General features: G+C 41.1%; 1 protein-coding gene across 1 annotated transcript in view; it reads right to left on the bottom strand.

Moving 5' to 3' along the window:
• The window catches only part of nlgn4xa (neuroligin 4 X-linked a), a 108,159-nt gene that overhangs the window by 11,335 nt on the left and 79,614 nt on the right, over nucleotides 1-17,210 (bottom strand). Inside the window, exons 4-5 of the mRNA XM_026158222.2 lie at nucleotides 7,102-7,287; nucleotides 2,638-3,427 (exon numbers count right to left, since the gene is read on the bottom strand). Coding sequence (XP_026014007.1) covers nucleotides 2,638-3,427; nucleotides 7,102-7,287 — 976 coding nt within the window. The remainder of the gene's footprint in view (nucleotides 1-2,637; nucleotides 3,428-7,101; nucleotides 7,288-17,210) is intronic.

Below are 17,210 nucleotides of genomic sequence, written 5' to 3'. Positions count from 1 at the left end.
AATGTTCTTCCAGTGTCTGCGTGAGTGCTCTTCAGGTACTTTGCCTCATCTCACAATCCAAAGTCATGCAGTTAATGGGATTATGTTAACTGGTTTTTCTAAATTGCCAATGGCTGTGCATGTGAGTGTGGATGTTGTGTGTCACTCTGTGTTAGCCCTACAACAGAGTGGCGACTTGTGATAGGCTGAAAGCCGACAGCTCGCTGATCCTGATGTGTCGGCGGGTCCGCGCTTTGCGTTTACGCCTGTTTTTGCACCGATTCTAAAGCTGTTAGTTTGATCTCTCTCCAAAGAATATTGACCGAACCAGCAGCAAAAGAAGATCCAACCCTTCACATAAACATCGTCATGAATTCACTCTGACTTTCACTGTTTTGCTTCGACCACGATGCACAGCTCCCTCTCTCTCTCTCTGTACTTCAAGAACAGTTTCCCTTTCTTCATTATTCGCTTGCTTGTTACGCACAAGTCTTCCGTTGTTTACAGGCTGTCGGCCGCTGGTTTTTTTTTCTGTTTACATACTTCTGAAAAGAAAACCTAATTTCTGCCGTTCAATACTGAACAAATTTAAACTTTTTAAAATTATACAAAATGCAAAACGCTCAGCCGTGTCTCTAATAAAACCGCTGTAATGTCAGAGGTAATGTTCATAAGGTAATTAATGGTTTTCTTTCGTTTTTGATGTACTGCAGAATATTTTTATAAAATCCAGGCCAGGAAAATCACCTTCATGTTTTTCTGTGTTTTATCTTCAGCTACTTTGACACAAAGGCCTCTGCTTTGATAAAGCCTTGCGTGTGTCAGCTTCCTTTTTATAGATACAAAAATATGTAAATTTACTGATCTGAATTATAATATTTCTGACTGTCAAAATTTCCCAGATTCAAATCGAATCGAATTTAATAGAATCGTGGATCGAATCGATTCTAGAAATCAGTGACGATACCCAGCCCTAGTTAACATGCACATATGGTATCATGCTCAACTTGTCCAATTCTCTGTAGTGATATGAGGAAAAGTAAAAAAAAAAGAAACGTCACTCTGCCATGATTCATGACAGTGCTTTATTCTGTGCCCATTAAAAAAGCAGCAAGAGAAAAGAGTCTTCCAAAATGTCTGCAAGTCTGCCAGAATGAACACTGCAGATTATGAAGCTGATCATGACTTTATTTATTCGCCTTAAAGTGAATTTTCAGTATGAGTGGGCTGCAAACACGCTGATACCTAATCTCAAGGTGTGTGTGAAGCAAAAGCGTGATCCAAATATAAACAGCAAGAAAATCCTTTCATCAAACCCAGCACTGCTGCAGCAGCTGGGCGGATTTGACTTGTTTTATTAACCTCCACTTGATCTTTTTGACTCACATGTTAATCATTCAAACTCTAGGTTAGCAAGAGTTTATGTTCTGTCTATCCTTAGAATATTAAGTATTTATACACAGTATGTATTATAGGTTACCTGACGTGTATGCATGCCACCATACTGTCCTTTATTGTGTCACAAACATACAATAAATGCATCTCATTAGGGGTTGGAGGTCATTTTGCTGCACTAGATTGGATCCACCTATATTTCTTTCAATTAAATCATGACAGTCTTATTTTAAGTGATCACCTTTACCCTATGATCAAACATTTCTGTCCTTATAGGAGGAGTCATCCATTGCCCATTAGGGCTCACGGAGGTGTTTGCAAGTAATAAAATGATTTGAATCACACGTTATGTCTTCACAGTCACAGGATCTGATGGTGATTCATGGCTACAGTGAAAATTTTAACTGAAAATAAAAATAAAAAAAACTACAGAAGTAATTAAATGACTATTTGAATCCACTACAGTCATGAAAACACGTGGAGCTGGTTTCTTGAGAAACAAAAAACACTTTACGATGCTTTTTGCCACTTCACTCACAGTACAATTAAACCAGTTATGAGAATAAGAGGGTAGCGAAATGGGAATATGAATTTGGTTTCTTCCATATAGTGCTTTAAAGAAAGTACATTTCAAATAAATCTGATCCCAAAAGAATGGCAGATTAGCTTGGGTAAAAGACCGAAAGTTGAGGCACACAACGATGTGTGCTGCTGGTAAAGTTTCTGGGCTGCCTTTACTCGTAACAGCCATCCCTCAAGATTCTTTCCATTTATTGGAGATTATGTTTCGGAATTTCAGGAGTGGGACCACGCCTCCAAACACGCTTCCGGCTGTCATCTACAGAGGTTCCCCCAGTTCTGCAAGCTGATCATTCTCGTTTACGTGCCCCACCCTCCCTCCCTCCTTGGTCTCCATTTTTTAACTTCTTCACTTCTATTTAGTGCACGGGGATCTGCCAGGGAGCCGTCGCCAGTCCCCTTCGAGGCCTTCCCAAAACAGCAGCTCAATTCATGTCAAAACATCACCTTTACCTGCTAAAACGCTGTCAAACCTAAAATGAGGACGTGGGCCCAGCGAGTGAAAAGCAATGCAATATCAGGGACTATAACATCTAATCCTTTTACTGAATCTGATGTTTTTGGCTTCTTTAATTATTTGTCTGTTTGTCTTGTGTTATTTTACACGTATTCAGAAGAGTTTGATACTACTGATTCTATAGAGGCATTAAATAGAAAGAGCAGTGAAGGAAAAGAAGCACTTACCCTGTTTTAGCAAAGTTCGTCCAGTAGGTCATGACAACAGCACTTAACATCACGTCATTCTTGGAGAAATTGCAGTTGAAGAGATCCGTTGGGCCGATCATGGGGATTCCAAATACGTATGGGACTTCATCTCCATGAGCTGAGTCAGCCCAGCTGGGCTTCATGTCACTCTGACAGTGGTGATAGAAAGCATAGAAATATGTGGGCGAACCATACTGAGCATGGAGGTCAGCTGTGGCCACAGCTGGTGCCACCCACTGATGGTCAGTAAACAGAGCCACCAGGGTTTTGCGGCGAGTTTCTGGGTTCTCCTTGTCAGCCCAGTCAGTGTACATGAATTTGATGGTTTCACGGAGAGTGTCTTTGCCCTCAGGGTAGCCATACAGATGGTCAACAAAGTCAGAAACAGCAAAGTCAAAATCATTGGCAGACACGCCATCCTCACTGTCCACAATGCCATCAACAAATTTGAACCCCTCACCCTGATTGACCCCCAGCATAATGTCATAGTTCAGGAACTCCCCTTGCTCCATGAGAATCTGGGGGTCATCGGGGATCACATCACCATCGATCACTGGCCCGAAGGCAATGTGGTACTTAGCGGGTGTGATGTACTGCTCAATTAGTTCCTTGTAGTTCTTCTTCTGCAGACACTCCACCAGGTCGATGGTGTCCAGCATGTTGCAGCCCACCTTCTCAGCCAGGGCTCTTGTATATTTGGCAGGCTGGTAGTTGACTGCCCAGCTGGACAGAGCAGTGCCGCTCTGGATGATGGCTTTCTGGAACAGATCTGAGATTGGAATTTGTGTTAGTAATATACACACTTCACTGTATTCATGCTTTATGGTTTAAATTGGTATTGCAAAATCGGCAGTACTTTTCTCTTTCAAAACAGATTTTGATGGCACTCCAATCTATTTAACTGTTTGTCTGGTTACAGTGATTACTGAGTACATGCCCTTTTACCATTTAATTGAATTCAGAATCGCTGAAAAATTCTGTGAAAGTTATTTTCAGATTCATTGTCACACATTGTTAAAAACTGGTGCAGCAGTTTATTGAACATGGAAATACAACATATGAAACAAAAACTGAGTTTTCAAGTTCAAACAAGCTAGAAAGTCAGTATTTGGTATGACCACCTTTAACAAAGCCTCAACTCTCTTAGGCAACCTTTCACCTTGATAAAGCAAATGTTTTGCCATTTGTTTGTTAACACTATACCAAGCAAGACAAGCACAGTTATGATCTGGGAGAACTAATTCTCAAGCAATTTGATGTACATTATTCTATTGTAAGACTATAGTAATTAACCCTCTACGGCTCCTCTTCTTTCTTGGGTTTTGCTGCTTGAGGTATTCACTAAGCAAATGACGAGTTTTGGTCATCTTCCTGATGTACTCATGGGTCTTTGTTGTTTTATCCTGACACTCACTAGTCCTTGGCCACCTTCCGCTCAGCTTACGGTCTCAGGGTGCAGGACTTATGATCCCAGCAGGGTGTAAGCATTGATTGCCCAGATCTTGTTATTCCCATTCAGCTCACTCCTCAGGACTTGTTTACTCTCTGAAGGAATTAAGTGTTTACGGCTTTCCTAGTGGGCTCTTCATCATTCCCATTTGCCTGTGGGATTCCAAGGTACTTGTAGCTGTTTTCAATATCTCCAATGTTGCCTTCTGGTAGTGCAATTCCCTCAGTTCTGACTACCTTCCCTCTTTGTCCGAATGACGTTCCAATGTCTTTGCTGGAGTTCCGAGTCGTGTGGATCAGTGAACTGATGTCTTGTTCACTCCTGGCATACAGCTTGTAGCATGCCAGTAGTATGTAATATCTGTAGCCAGTCTTATTAACGATCTGGCTGAGAGTGTTCAGGCCTATGCAGAACAGCCGTGGACAGGTTAATACTTGGGAAATCCCACACTTAATGGCGTTTGCTATATACCCATAAAATTCCTGACATATGCGATTTGGATCTTGTTGCATTTGTACTGTTTTAGGCATTTCTGGATCCATGTCTGATGCAGTGTTGCAGCTTTTCTTATAGTCAATACAGGCGGTGCACAGGTCGGTTAGTCTGGTCTTACAGACTCGAGAGACTGCTCTATCTACACGGAGTTGGTGTTTTGCCCCTCTGGTGTTTCTGCCAGTTCCTTTCTGGGGCCTGCTGATGTATTGAGCCTGTTCATCTTAGCCGCTATGATGCCTTTCAGGAGCATCCATGTTAAGCTGAGGCAGGGTAATGGCTGGTAGTTGGATGGGACCAGTCTGGGGATCCTTGAGGATCAGGACTGTCCGGCCTTCAGTTAGCCATTATGGAGGCATCTCCTCCATTAGTAGCTGATTCATTTGTGCTGCCAGATCTGCTCATGTATTAGTTTCTTTTCGGTTAGCCAGTCCTCCAACACTTCAACACTTACAGAAAACATTTCTATCCATCTACCCTACATGTAAAAAATAAAAATAACAACATGTACTAAGTGGGTACAAAGTGTGATAAAATGTGTTGCCAAAGAGGTCATGACTACACATTAGTACATGATGATGTGATGTGGGTAAGACTTCTCAAATAACACTGGGCATGCAGACCAGTATAACAGAATTCTAAGAAGCCATGTCTCCATTATTTCCAGCACACATTTCATAGCAAATAATAGAATAATTCATAATATTTAATTTACGTCTTTCTGTCTCTAACGAATGAATGAATGATAAACTGGCATATAGAAGATATTTGCTGTTACTATACTTCAGGCTGGTTCCACATTCTGGAACATTGTTAGCATGACTTCTCGAGCTGCCAGTCAGTAAGTGGGCCACAGTGCGGTAGGAACACTGAAGCCATGGGTTCTATTTATATTCATGCAAACACAGTGGTGACTCAGCCGGGCTCAGTTAAAAGTATGTTATTCGGACAGAGCAGATGTTTCCCATAAAGCCTGGTTAGTCGTGTACAAGCTTTCACCACTGTCACTGTTAGTTAGATGTTCACTCTAAAACTAAACACACTGAAAGAGTGAGAGTGTTATCAGCTTCTGGTGTGCTGCTAATGCAAATGTTGAAGCTACATAAATCTTTATGGCAGCTTTACAACAGAGATCCAACTGAGGCAACAAGTGACAATACCTTCCTTTGTGAAGTCTGATGAAATGAAGGTTGCCTACAAGGGTGTATGGGCACCATGACTGCTGCAGCAATTGAACACAAGGGATTTTATATGTGTCTATCAAGCCATTCATGTTTCTTCAAGTACAAGATAAGGAAAATGAAACGCCAAAATAGCCATGACATAAGGAAATAAAAATCTTCCCTCGCATATTTGGTAAAGCGACCAAGAGACTTTTACCAGCAAGATAAAAATATACATTTTGTGCAGAGTTTTGTTTTTCACAAAGTTTTCATATCACAAAGAGAGGACAGCTGAAGGGGAACTGCGAGAACATTTTCCAAATCTTCCAAATCCTGTTTTTTGCTTGTTTGTTTGTTTTTACTAGAAGAATTATCTTTTGTGTTTTTTAATTAAAATTTTCCATATTATTGTCTGTAAACAAAGATGTAAATACAGTCTTTTTCTCATTCATACCTCATGCTCCAGTGTAAATGACTACAGACTGCATTTCAGTATCAAATATGATAAACAACCCAAGGAACGTGCATGTTTGTCATACGTATGAAGTGTTCTCTGTATTAGAAATAATCTAAGAGACAAAGAGCAAACACTTCATTTTCATACAGGAATATTTTTTGTTTGAAAAAGCTACAAAGTACACACGGTGAACAGGCGGGGCGATGGATATACAAACTGAAGCGCTTCCTCCAGCTGAGCAGAGCTTAGGTTTATATTGAGGTTATGTTCTCTTTTCTGTGGTTTTGTTTCTTTGTTTACAAAAATTGCCCATCGACCTCTAGTTGCTGTGCACAATTAAGTCAATTAAGTGTTTGATTTGCTAGAACTGAATATGAACGAATCCAGTCTATGTTTGAGAAAAATCTGATTACCTAGGTATACATATATCCACTCAAGGACAAATAAATACCTCAAAATAGTGTTGCCATTGTTAACTATTGCACATGCCCCTTGCCACAGATGTATGTAAATGCAAAGCAAGAGGAAACAGATGCAGGAGCTACTTGTTTGCATCCTTAATATCAAGGGTAAGTGAAGGATAGGTCTAAATAACTGCATGAATCTATTTAATACTGTAGGAGTTAATTTTAATTTTAACTAAACAAGAGAAAACAGATGTCTTTTTGCTACATTGTTTCCTCTACTAGGAAATGTGTTATCATTTCAGGTCTTCTTTAAAAAAAAACTTCCACGCTTCACGATTCACTGTGGGTTTGTTTTTGATGTGAAATCCACACTATATCAAAATAACAGCAGGAATTATAAACTGATGACAAGACCCCTGCTTTTGACCATATATTACTGTGGTTGTGCCTTGATCCGTGAAAAAGAACATGTACCTTCTGAGTAATGTGAGAGGGTTAGCAGGCTGACACACGATGCTCCTGCACCAGAGCCAAAAATGGTCACTCGCTTTGGGTCTCCTTTGAAGGCCTGGATGTTTTCTTTGATCCACCTGAGAGCCTGAATTTGATCCAGCAGTCCATAGTTGCCCTTGGCTGCCTGGTCTCCTGTGCTTAGAAACCCTGTATTGGTGAAAACACACAAGAGAAAAGAGATCTATTCTTTACTTCCAAAAGGCACTGATTTAATGGGAGTATTCAAATTACAAGTAATTTTTTAATCTCTGAAATGCCTAGTACACTTTTTTTAATCTGGAGGCAAGTTAAACTGGTGAAATAGTGTTATATTTCTCATCTGAATCAATGTGACCTTGAGTATATTATGAAAACAGAAGATTGTGCTTCTCTGTATAATTATTTCAAAGCTGCACTTAGCTTCTTTTTAAAATCTTCTGAAACCATCTAGAGGTACTAGTGTGTACAATGCTGTAGAATATACTTGAAGAAGTACCTACTATCTATTAAACTTAAAATACTACCTATCATCCTCGTTTCTACAAGCACAAAGCAAAAGAACCAACCAAAAGCCCACAAATTTCCTTTAAATGTGCCTCTAAACTGTTATGCACAGAGTGTATGTGCACGAAACTGTCTGGTAAATGCTACCTCCTGCTGGTGACTTTTTTAAAAAGAATGGCAGATTAGCTTGGGTAAAACTTATATATTAAAGTCTCAAAGGGAACTTGTGCTAAATTCCAGCTCTGTGTTATTATTTTCAGTCTGTGTTTCCTGTTTTATTTTGAAGGTCCAGGTCTGATGTTATGTATCTGGTTTTGCTTCCCCTGTTTCGTTAGGCCTGATCTGCACACAGCCGTCACATAACAGTGAGGTGATTTGAGCTATGCGACAAAGACACAATAACAAATCTCCAGCTGGAAACAGTGATTAGAAGATGGGGGCACTGGTGATAAGTGGATGGACATGGTCAACAACGATACTGAGGTAGGTTGTTGTGTTTTGACAACCCTGCTGGTTCTAAAGTGTGTCAAGAAAATATCCCTGTTGCACCGGCCTAGGGGGAGCCGGAGTGCAACACAAGGAAAACAAGAAAAAGAAAGCAAAGAAGTAAAACACACAGCCACTATTTGTTTTATTAATTCAACAGGTAGCGAGCATCAGGGTGGGCATGGACAAAACAACAAACAAAACACACTAGAAATGAAACAGAACTAACTTCCCTACAGTGAGAAAACCCTAAAAGAAAATACAAGCCTCTTACCTGTCTCCCTAACCGAAACACGAGAAAAAGGTTCTAAAAAGAAGCGGCTTCCCACCCCTACAGCTACCATGTCCAGATAGAGGTCTTTCTAAACTATTTCCACTGCAGCCTAGCTCTTCTCATCTCAGGAAACTCAGTCACACAGAACACAGGGCCGAACGCACGGCTCGCTACAAACAGGAAGTAGGAGAGGCTGCCGGCCCAGTCAGGTCCCAATTTGTAGCCGGCCTCATTCCATCTTCCACCAATGGTCGGCCTCCACCTGGAAACTTACATAACGCAAACATCACAGAGTGCAGAGGTTTTTTTTCTTCGTTCAATGCATCATTAAGTCCTTGCAAAAATGACACAAAGACAAAAAAATCACTGGAGAGCGTCTTTGAAAATGGAGAGAAAGCCAAAGATGTGACACCAGAAGAATCGGAGAGCGCCAACAAAAAGAAAGCTGCATTTAAAAGAAAATTTCAAGGATCATTATATTTGCATTACATCACCCAAACACACACACAGACAGTTTGTCCAACGTGAAACTGGTCCATGATAAAAAAGGGTTGGGGACCGCTGCCTTAAATCACCTTTTTTCCCACTGCCATGTCATTGTACCTCGTAAACAGGTATAAATCAATCAAATGGCCAGTGATACAGCACAATAGATGTCATGGAATGACTTTATGTGATGACCAAATTGATTTGAAGAACCACAAACATGCCTTGGCATGGAAATGTGCCATTTCTTACTCCAAATTTCAATTTTATTCAATTCATTATCATTCTAGCATTAAAGTATTATCTGAATAATATCTGAATTCATCTCTATTAATATGCAGAATGATAAAAAAATAATTGTTATCGTTTACAAGCCACTCACTGTCAAGTACTGAAAGTGCTTTGAATTTGATTTTGCCCATGCCTACACAAACAGTTGGCCAGCAGACATCCATTTCAGTCAAGTGCCAGACCGAGCAGCTTGGCAGAAGCTTCCACATCCAAAACTTGTTGACAAATTAGCAAATGTGCCTAAACCCATTAAGAGGGTTTCTAAATGCTGACACTGGGGGAACTGGTGGAGCGTTCTTGCCAGGCCTGGGAGCTCGGCAGCCAAGCCGGGCAGCAACAGCCGGGCAGCAACAGCCAGTCCCTGTGAGTTAACCAAGAGTGAGGCAGGGTAAATGACAAATGGGATGAGGGCGGCTGGGTAAGAAAGGGGAAAGAAAGACAAGAGGTAGCCTTTGGCTTTTTCATAGAGAGCCGATCCTGTTTGTCATGGTGAAGTGGAAAGGATGAGAGAGATGGGATGGAGGGCAGGGTAAGGGGAGATTACAAGGCCTCTGGCAGCCTCGTACACCCTGTAGGATGACCACGGGTCCTGGCACTGCTCCCCTTCCTTTTTCCCTTCTCCCTTCAGTCTTTCATTCCTGTTCTTTTCCCCGTTTCTCTCTCCCCTCACATATCTCACCACAAAGAAGCCAAAGAGAGAGGCACGCCTATCAGGCAGTCTTCAGGATGTGTGAAGATTAGTCAGTGCTTCATTTCAAAGCACTATGTCCTCAAAATAGACTGCATGCATAACTAAGCCTACAGCCTAGAGATGCAGCATTGACAACATTTTAGAAGCACAGGCTTAAAGAAAAAAATAAATCTACATGTCAATTTGAAACATCGTTTAGACAAAACTTTTTGGGGTAAATTAGCACGTTACGTGTAGCACTGCATAACATAGAGTTAAACAAGCTGGTGTTTCATTTTAATGATGACGCTAATTTCAAATAGACAAAAGGGACTCAAAGTTTGTTTGTTTTTTAAAGAAAAATATCAAAAGCTGAAAAATGTGGTTCATTAACACATTTTCCTTGTATCTGAGTCTCACCCAGTCCTCATTAGTAGTCCTACAATTCATCAGTCTCACCTGTTAAAGGTAGTTCCCCTACTGATTGTGGCACTTGTCATTTCTGGAATGATTTTAGTAGCCTGGACAGCAGGCGCCAAGGAAAGATTCATTTAGTGCCACTAGGTAATGGACGGGTTTTTGTACAGTGCTCTTCTGAGCACCCATAGTGCTTTACACAACCCTAACTTTATTCTATGCTCTACGTAAGTGCTTCCATCCCACAGACATTCAGACAACGTGGGGTTAGTATCTTGGCCAAAGATATTTGGCATACAGACTGGAGGAGACAAGGATCGACTGGTAGGCTCTACCACCTGAACTACAGCCACCAGGGGAAACCTGTAAGAGCTATTTGCACAAATAAAGAATAATCCTCAGACTTTTACCTTTACTGCTCCATAAAAGGTTAAAAGTGAATGTCCACAATTTAGAATTTTATTCAAGCAATTTAGCAGGAGCAAAGCAAATGAAGTAGTAGGAATCCTAAACCAAAAAGGACCTCAACAGCTACAGGCCGGTGGCTCTGACATCCCACCTGATGAAGACCCTGGAGCGGTTGGTCCTGGCTCAGCTTCGGCGCCTAATAAGCTCATCACTGGACCCACTTCAGTTTGCCTACCAGCCTGGCATTGGAGCGGATGATGCCGTCATTCACCTCCTACATCGTTCCCTCGCTCACCTGGAGACCACTGGAAGCACTGTGAGAATCATGTTCTTTGATTTCTCCAGTGCCTTCAACACCATTCTTCCCTCGGTTCTAAAGGACAAGCTGGTGAACTCTGGAGTGGACCATCACCTCACTACCTGGATCCTGGACTACCTCACCGACCGACCACAGTATGTGAGGACTCAGGGCTGTGTGTCGGACAGGGCCAGAACCGTTCCCTGTGGGGCCCCCGTACGGGGCCCCACAGGGAACGGTTCTGGCTCCGTTCCTCTTCACCACCTACGCTGCAGACTTCTCCCACAATTCCACCCAGTGCTTCCTGCAGAAGTTCTCTGATGACTCTGCAATAGTCGGCCTCATCACTGATGGGGACGACAAGGAGTACAGAGGTCTGACCCAAGACTTTGTGGACTGGTGCCAGCTGAACTACCTCCAGATCAACGCCAGTAAAACCAAGGAGCTGGTGGTAGACTTCCGCAGGCACAAGCATTCTCCACTGCAACCACTGAACATCCAAGGTATGGACATTGAGGCTGTGGACAGCTACAGGTACCTTGGTGTTCATCTGAACAACAGACTGGACTGGACTCATAACTCAGACGCCCTCTACAGGAAAGGGCAGAGCAGGCTGTACCTGCTGCAGAGACTCAGGTCGTTTGGAGTGGAGGGCCCACTCCTGAAGACCTTCTATGACTCTGTGGTGGCTTCTGCTATCTTTTATGGCGTGGTCTGCTGGGGCGGCAGCATCTCTGCTGGGGACAGGAAGAGACTGAACAGGCTGATCCGAAGGGCCAGCTCTGTTCTAGGATGCCCTCTGGACCCAGTGGAGGTGGTGAGTGACAGGAGAACGGCGGCTAAGCTGTCATCCCTGATGGACAACATCTCCCACCCCATGCAGCAGACTGTGACAGCACTGAGCAGCTCCTTCAGTGGGAGACTGCGGCACCCACGGTGTGGGACGGAGAGATTTCGCAGGTCTTTCCTCCCCACTGCTGTCAGACTCCATAATAAAGACTTTAACTGATCAAGCACACACATCCATACATATGCAATAATACTAGGTGCAATAATCCTTTCTGTCATCGTTGTATTTTTACTCAGTTGTATATAGTATTTGTATTTGTATTCTATTTTTATCTTATTGTATATTTATTTTATTCTACTGTATATAGTATTTTATTTTATTCTATTCTGTACAGTTGTGTACTGTATTTATTCTTATTGTATTCTAATTTTTGCCTCATAACTTTTGCACTGTCCACTTCCTGCTGTGACAAAACAAATTTCCCACGTGTGGGACTAATAAAGGTTATCTTATCTTATCTTATCAAATCACTTAAACTGTACCTAACTAACCTGCTCTGAGCCAATCTGATTTTGTTCTTATTTTGGTGGAGAGAGGTTTATCCCCTTGTTCTGAGTTGATGATAATCAGCCAACAGGAAAGGAGAATCCCCTGGGCATTCAGTGGAAGTATGACGTGAATCAAAATCCTCTTCTGAGCTGCTTGTCTCGCAGAAGACAAAAGGGAAGAACCCTGAGTCTCTGTCACACTTTTTATGACCAGTGCCTGCAGTGCTTGGAAAAAGAATTAACATAAATTCCTGATTTTGAAATGTGTTTTATTTTGATGCCAAAGGGAAATAGGATCAGAACAACATGACATGAACATTTTTGGTATTTTGTTAGTAAAATAAGTCCATAATTTATTCTGGTGATGAGTCATTTTGGAAACCAAGTTGCTAATTGACATTATCAATATTGGTGTAGGGAAACCAAGGTCTTGGAGCAAGTTACACTAATGCACGCTAATGCAAACTTACTTCATCCACATAGAAAATCTGAGGTGAGATAAAAAATGGATTTTTACTAGAAAATAGCATCAGATGACATACAGAGTGAGTGACACATATGAAAGTGAAACTGGCACTGCAGCTCTGTGGACAGACGGTGACCCGGCAGAATGCCAAGTGCTGAAGCTTTGGGCACAAACTGTTCACAGGCCACAGAGCGTATGAGTCACTGTGTTTAATTTAATAACATTCACTTACACTCATACTGGAAATGACAAGTATTTCTTTATCTCATTGAAACTTAAATGTATAAGTTACATTTAAGTTAAAAAACAAACTAGAATTACCAACAGGATGTGAATAAACAGCCACAATCTCAGACATACGTCAGACATAATATATGTTGCAACAAACATGTCAATATGTAAAGCCATTAGCAACATTGCAAATCTTACCTCATTTAAACTTCACCAGTTGATGTATCATGACATATAGCACAGCTGTCTAACACCAGGACCAAAGAAAATAATAGCTTGTTTCTATTAAAACTCTCTGACGACTCTTTCCAACCCATATTTCCTGATGAAGCCTTTTATGAAATGCAATGGAGAGTTTTTGGTTACACGTGACCATAGAGGGCATTTTAAACTGTATTTGAAAAGAGAGTGCCTTCCAAAGATCACCTCAAACAAGGATAATGTGAATCTAAGAACCGCTCTTTCTTAAAACCTGTTGAGGACCATACCTGAGGTTGGTATATAGATGCATACGTAAAAAAATGAATTAATAATCTATATAAAACAAGCAAATGATCTGCACTGGTGTCACCTTTTGTCTTTGGTAGTACAAAGAACAACAATAAATGTGAGCGTCGTGCTGTGACCATTATCGCAGCAGACAGCGGCTGCATGAACAGCTGGTTAACATGCAGCCACTATCATATTTCCAACAACACCCGGCTAAGAAGCACCTGAAATCCTGTTTAATTTCACCTCCTGACATTTTTCATCATCACAGTTTTCATGACAGTTGAGACAAGAAGCTACAAGGTGACTGAGTACTGCATCCATGCCCCCCCCCCCCCCCCCCACCCACACACACAGTGAATATTACTATCCTGGATATTGTTATGAATAGGCTCAGGTCTGACTCACTATGGGTGCTTTCAGCGTTTATTGACATGGTGTTCTTGTTGTCCATGTGATGTACAGTATATGGATTAGTGCTACTCGTGGCATTGATGGTGAATGCTCTATGTTAGATCGTTGATTCTGTAGAGGCCCAGGCTGTTTCTTTTCAATCTGCCATTATTCTGTTTTATCAGCTGTCACTTACTGACCTTAAACCACACCACTAAGATTTACTTAAATTGCATTTTGCTCCATCTCTCTTCAGTTTCTCAATCTGGGATAAATATAATATAAATCTCACCAAGCTTGTCAACATTTTCAAGCTTCATTCAAACCGAATGCAAACATGCTGCAAATCTTTCTAAATTACAACAAAATGAATGTTCATCCTCCCATCTGTTTCCATTTCACTTCGCCCTTTGTTGCATTATGTTGTCATCAGTAAGCCAACTTTCATATGTTATTAAAAACATCATATATTAAGATTTCCTTTTTCTTTTCAAGTTTTTTGCTCAGGGTGGCTATAAAAAAGGCGACCGTAACCTGCAGCTGGAGATTCATTTGTAGTGACATTCTGAAATTAGATGCAAGAGACGCATACCTGAGATTCATGAGAAACAAGCTAACTGGACACTTCCTGCTCTCCACTGCTTCAACAAAAGCTCAAGAAAACAAAACAACAAAACATCACTTGGTCTTTGATAGAACCTTGGAGCTATTTATTGTATGGACACATTATTTTGGTGCTAATGCGGTACATTTTCTTGGGCATCAAATTCAACGATACGTTCTTTCGGTCCACGTTTACAGTCATTGGCAAATGAATGGTAAACTGAGCATCCAAACAGGTGGCTGCTACAGCAAATACTCACAACATGAAGGTAATAGCAGTACACTGTGCATGCTGTCCAGAAAGTAATCTCTCCATGAAACATTAATTATCAGAGAGAATGGAAGGCGGTGATTTAAGATAAGCTTAGCAAGGTCAGCAGCTCTCAGCCATAGCCATGTCCAAACCTTCCTCGTGTCGCATGCAAATTTGCTGAACAGGCTAAATCAACTGAGCACAATCACTGGGGCAAGGGAAGGTGAAGACAAGGCATTTAAAGCGTGTCAATTTCTGGTAATGAGAAAGAAGAAGCTTTAAAGCCCACACGGGACATCCCTGGCATTAAACACTAGCTCCTCTGACTGACAGCACAGCAGTGGAACCAACAGACCACAGCTGTCAGGTACGTCAGCCACTGTGGGTGCATTTGAGGGTCACATCATGTGGCACATTTTTGGATGGCAGCAGAGCAATGAGTCACACTCACAATGGCATTATGATAATGACTGAAAAAGATATTCCTCTACTAACTTCTCTTTTTTTCACGTAAGCTGCAGATTAGCTTTGGTTGGCTAGGCTTCATCCTGTCTCTGCAGACTACACATATTTGACAGTATTTTGGAGGTTAGCACCAATGTCATCATTAATGGAGGTACAAATACATGTAATGTATGTCAATTCACATACTAACACAGTAGGTTTTCCTTCAGGTCCATTAAAGAGTCTCACAGCGACACAGTGTTGCCTTGAATGATGTCATCCATCATGTCCAGCAACACATGCTCCACGGTTTCGTTATGCTGTGACTTTATTATGCAGCCAGTTACCAGTTTAATGATACTATGTTAAGATTATCCATTACAGCGCCCTGCTGGTGGCAATGGGGGCCAAAACAAAGGTAAAGACCAGAAAATGCCCTGTGATCTATCAATGACATAATCGGTAGAAATTAAGTGCTGATATAATCTCACTGCGTAAGGTGACGTTGGAGTGATGTCTTTTAGAAGGACCTTCTTGTAAAGGCTATTTATAGTCCAAATGTGGTCATTGTGGACATCTTTCAATCTCAAACTTTGTTTTTATAATGTTTCTACATGTATAGGCTCTGCAGTCCCATGTTTTCAGCGGAGGGCAGGTTTTCTGGACGGACACAGTCATGTGTGAACGAAGGCAGAGGGAAGAGCATCTCCAAGATGGCGCGAGCTCCTGAGCTAAAACAAAAGTGAACAGCTGCGCAGTGCAGAAATGTCCTCAGCTTCTCACAAGCAGTTTGCAAAATGTGAGCATGAACTTGTACAAACTTCTACTTTAGTCGCAACTCCTCTCCTGTGTGCTACCGAACACAAACACAATTACTTCCTGTTACAAAGCTCTTCATGATAAAACCCAATACCAACCTCACTAAAATAAAACGCAAGTGCTCTTTTAAACTTGATAAACACATTGTACTCCTTTTAAAAGGAATTCAAACTTCTTTCTAAATACTTGAACCATTATTATTTTACATTTTAACATCGATCAATTTAATAAATGACAGTTTTAACCTGGTTACAAACAAATAGGTTGATTAAGTACAATAAATAAACCAATGAAAGAAAAGCAGGAAAACCTACATGCACTGAATGAATCAGCAGGCAAAGACACAATAAATCGTGTTTGTTTATAGATAATCAGTATTCCTATGTATCATTGCTGATAACAACAATGTTAAGATTTGTAAATAAAAATAATTACTTTTATTAATCCTGTAAATTCCCTGCATCTGTCATAGACGTCCAAAGAAATGAACCAGTCCAACGTTCAAATGTTGAACGTCATGTTGATGTCCAGGCTGAGTCATGGTTGGACGTCCAAACTGTGGATCAAGTTTGGACGTCAAACAGAATTAATCACGGACCCACGGACCGAATAAAGGCGTGATCCGCACGTCTAGCCAACGTCCAGTGCTTAGTGGGGGTTTTGTTCAGTCTTTTATTAAGTTATTTTAGCAATTCTTAGTAAAATTCTTTGTGTAGCACATCCTCCTGAGACCCAGCCTATTCATTACTCTCCTCTGTAGTGGGCACATAAATAAAAAAAATTCAACTGAAAGATATTTTCCTCAGTCCTCACGAGCTTTTGGTCCTGACCGTTCAATAGAAATTCGTGGAAACTTTTCTCTTTTGCCATCTACAGACTCAGTGTGGTGCAGCCACCCAAACTTTGGGCCCAGTGAGGTGGATTATTTTGGTAATTGTGTTGTAACCATGTTGGGTATAACCTTGGATACTGAAAGTAACAAATCAAAAAGAAAAAAATCAATTCACCGTAACTCAAAAAAACAAGAGTGAGCAGAGTGATTCCATCTGGCCCAGAAAATCGTAGAATCTTGTATAAAAAGCTCTTTGGAAAGCTAGGACAGACAAAACAAATATTTATTAAGGCTGCTTCGCTTGTGTTCTTTCCTATTTAATCCAATTCATCAATGTGACAATTAGAGCCCATTCCTACAACACTGTTTCATAAAGTACCATTAATCAG

Source organism: Astatotilapia calliptera, chromosome 23 (genome assembly GCF_964374335.1).
Source record: "Astatotilapia calliptera chromosome 23, fAstCal68.1, whole genome shotgun sequence".
Taxonomy (NCBI): domain Eukaryota; kingdom Metazoa; phylum Chordata; class Actinopteri; order Cichliformes; family Cichlidae; genus Astatotilapia; species Astatotilapia calliptera.
The sequence above is the reverse complement of the archived record's forward strand: the minus strand, read 5'-3'. Positions and strand labels throughout refer to the sequence as shown.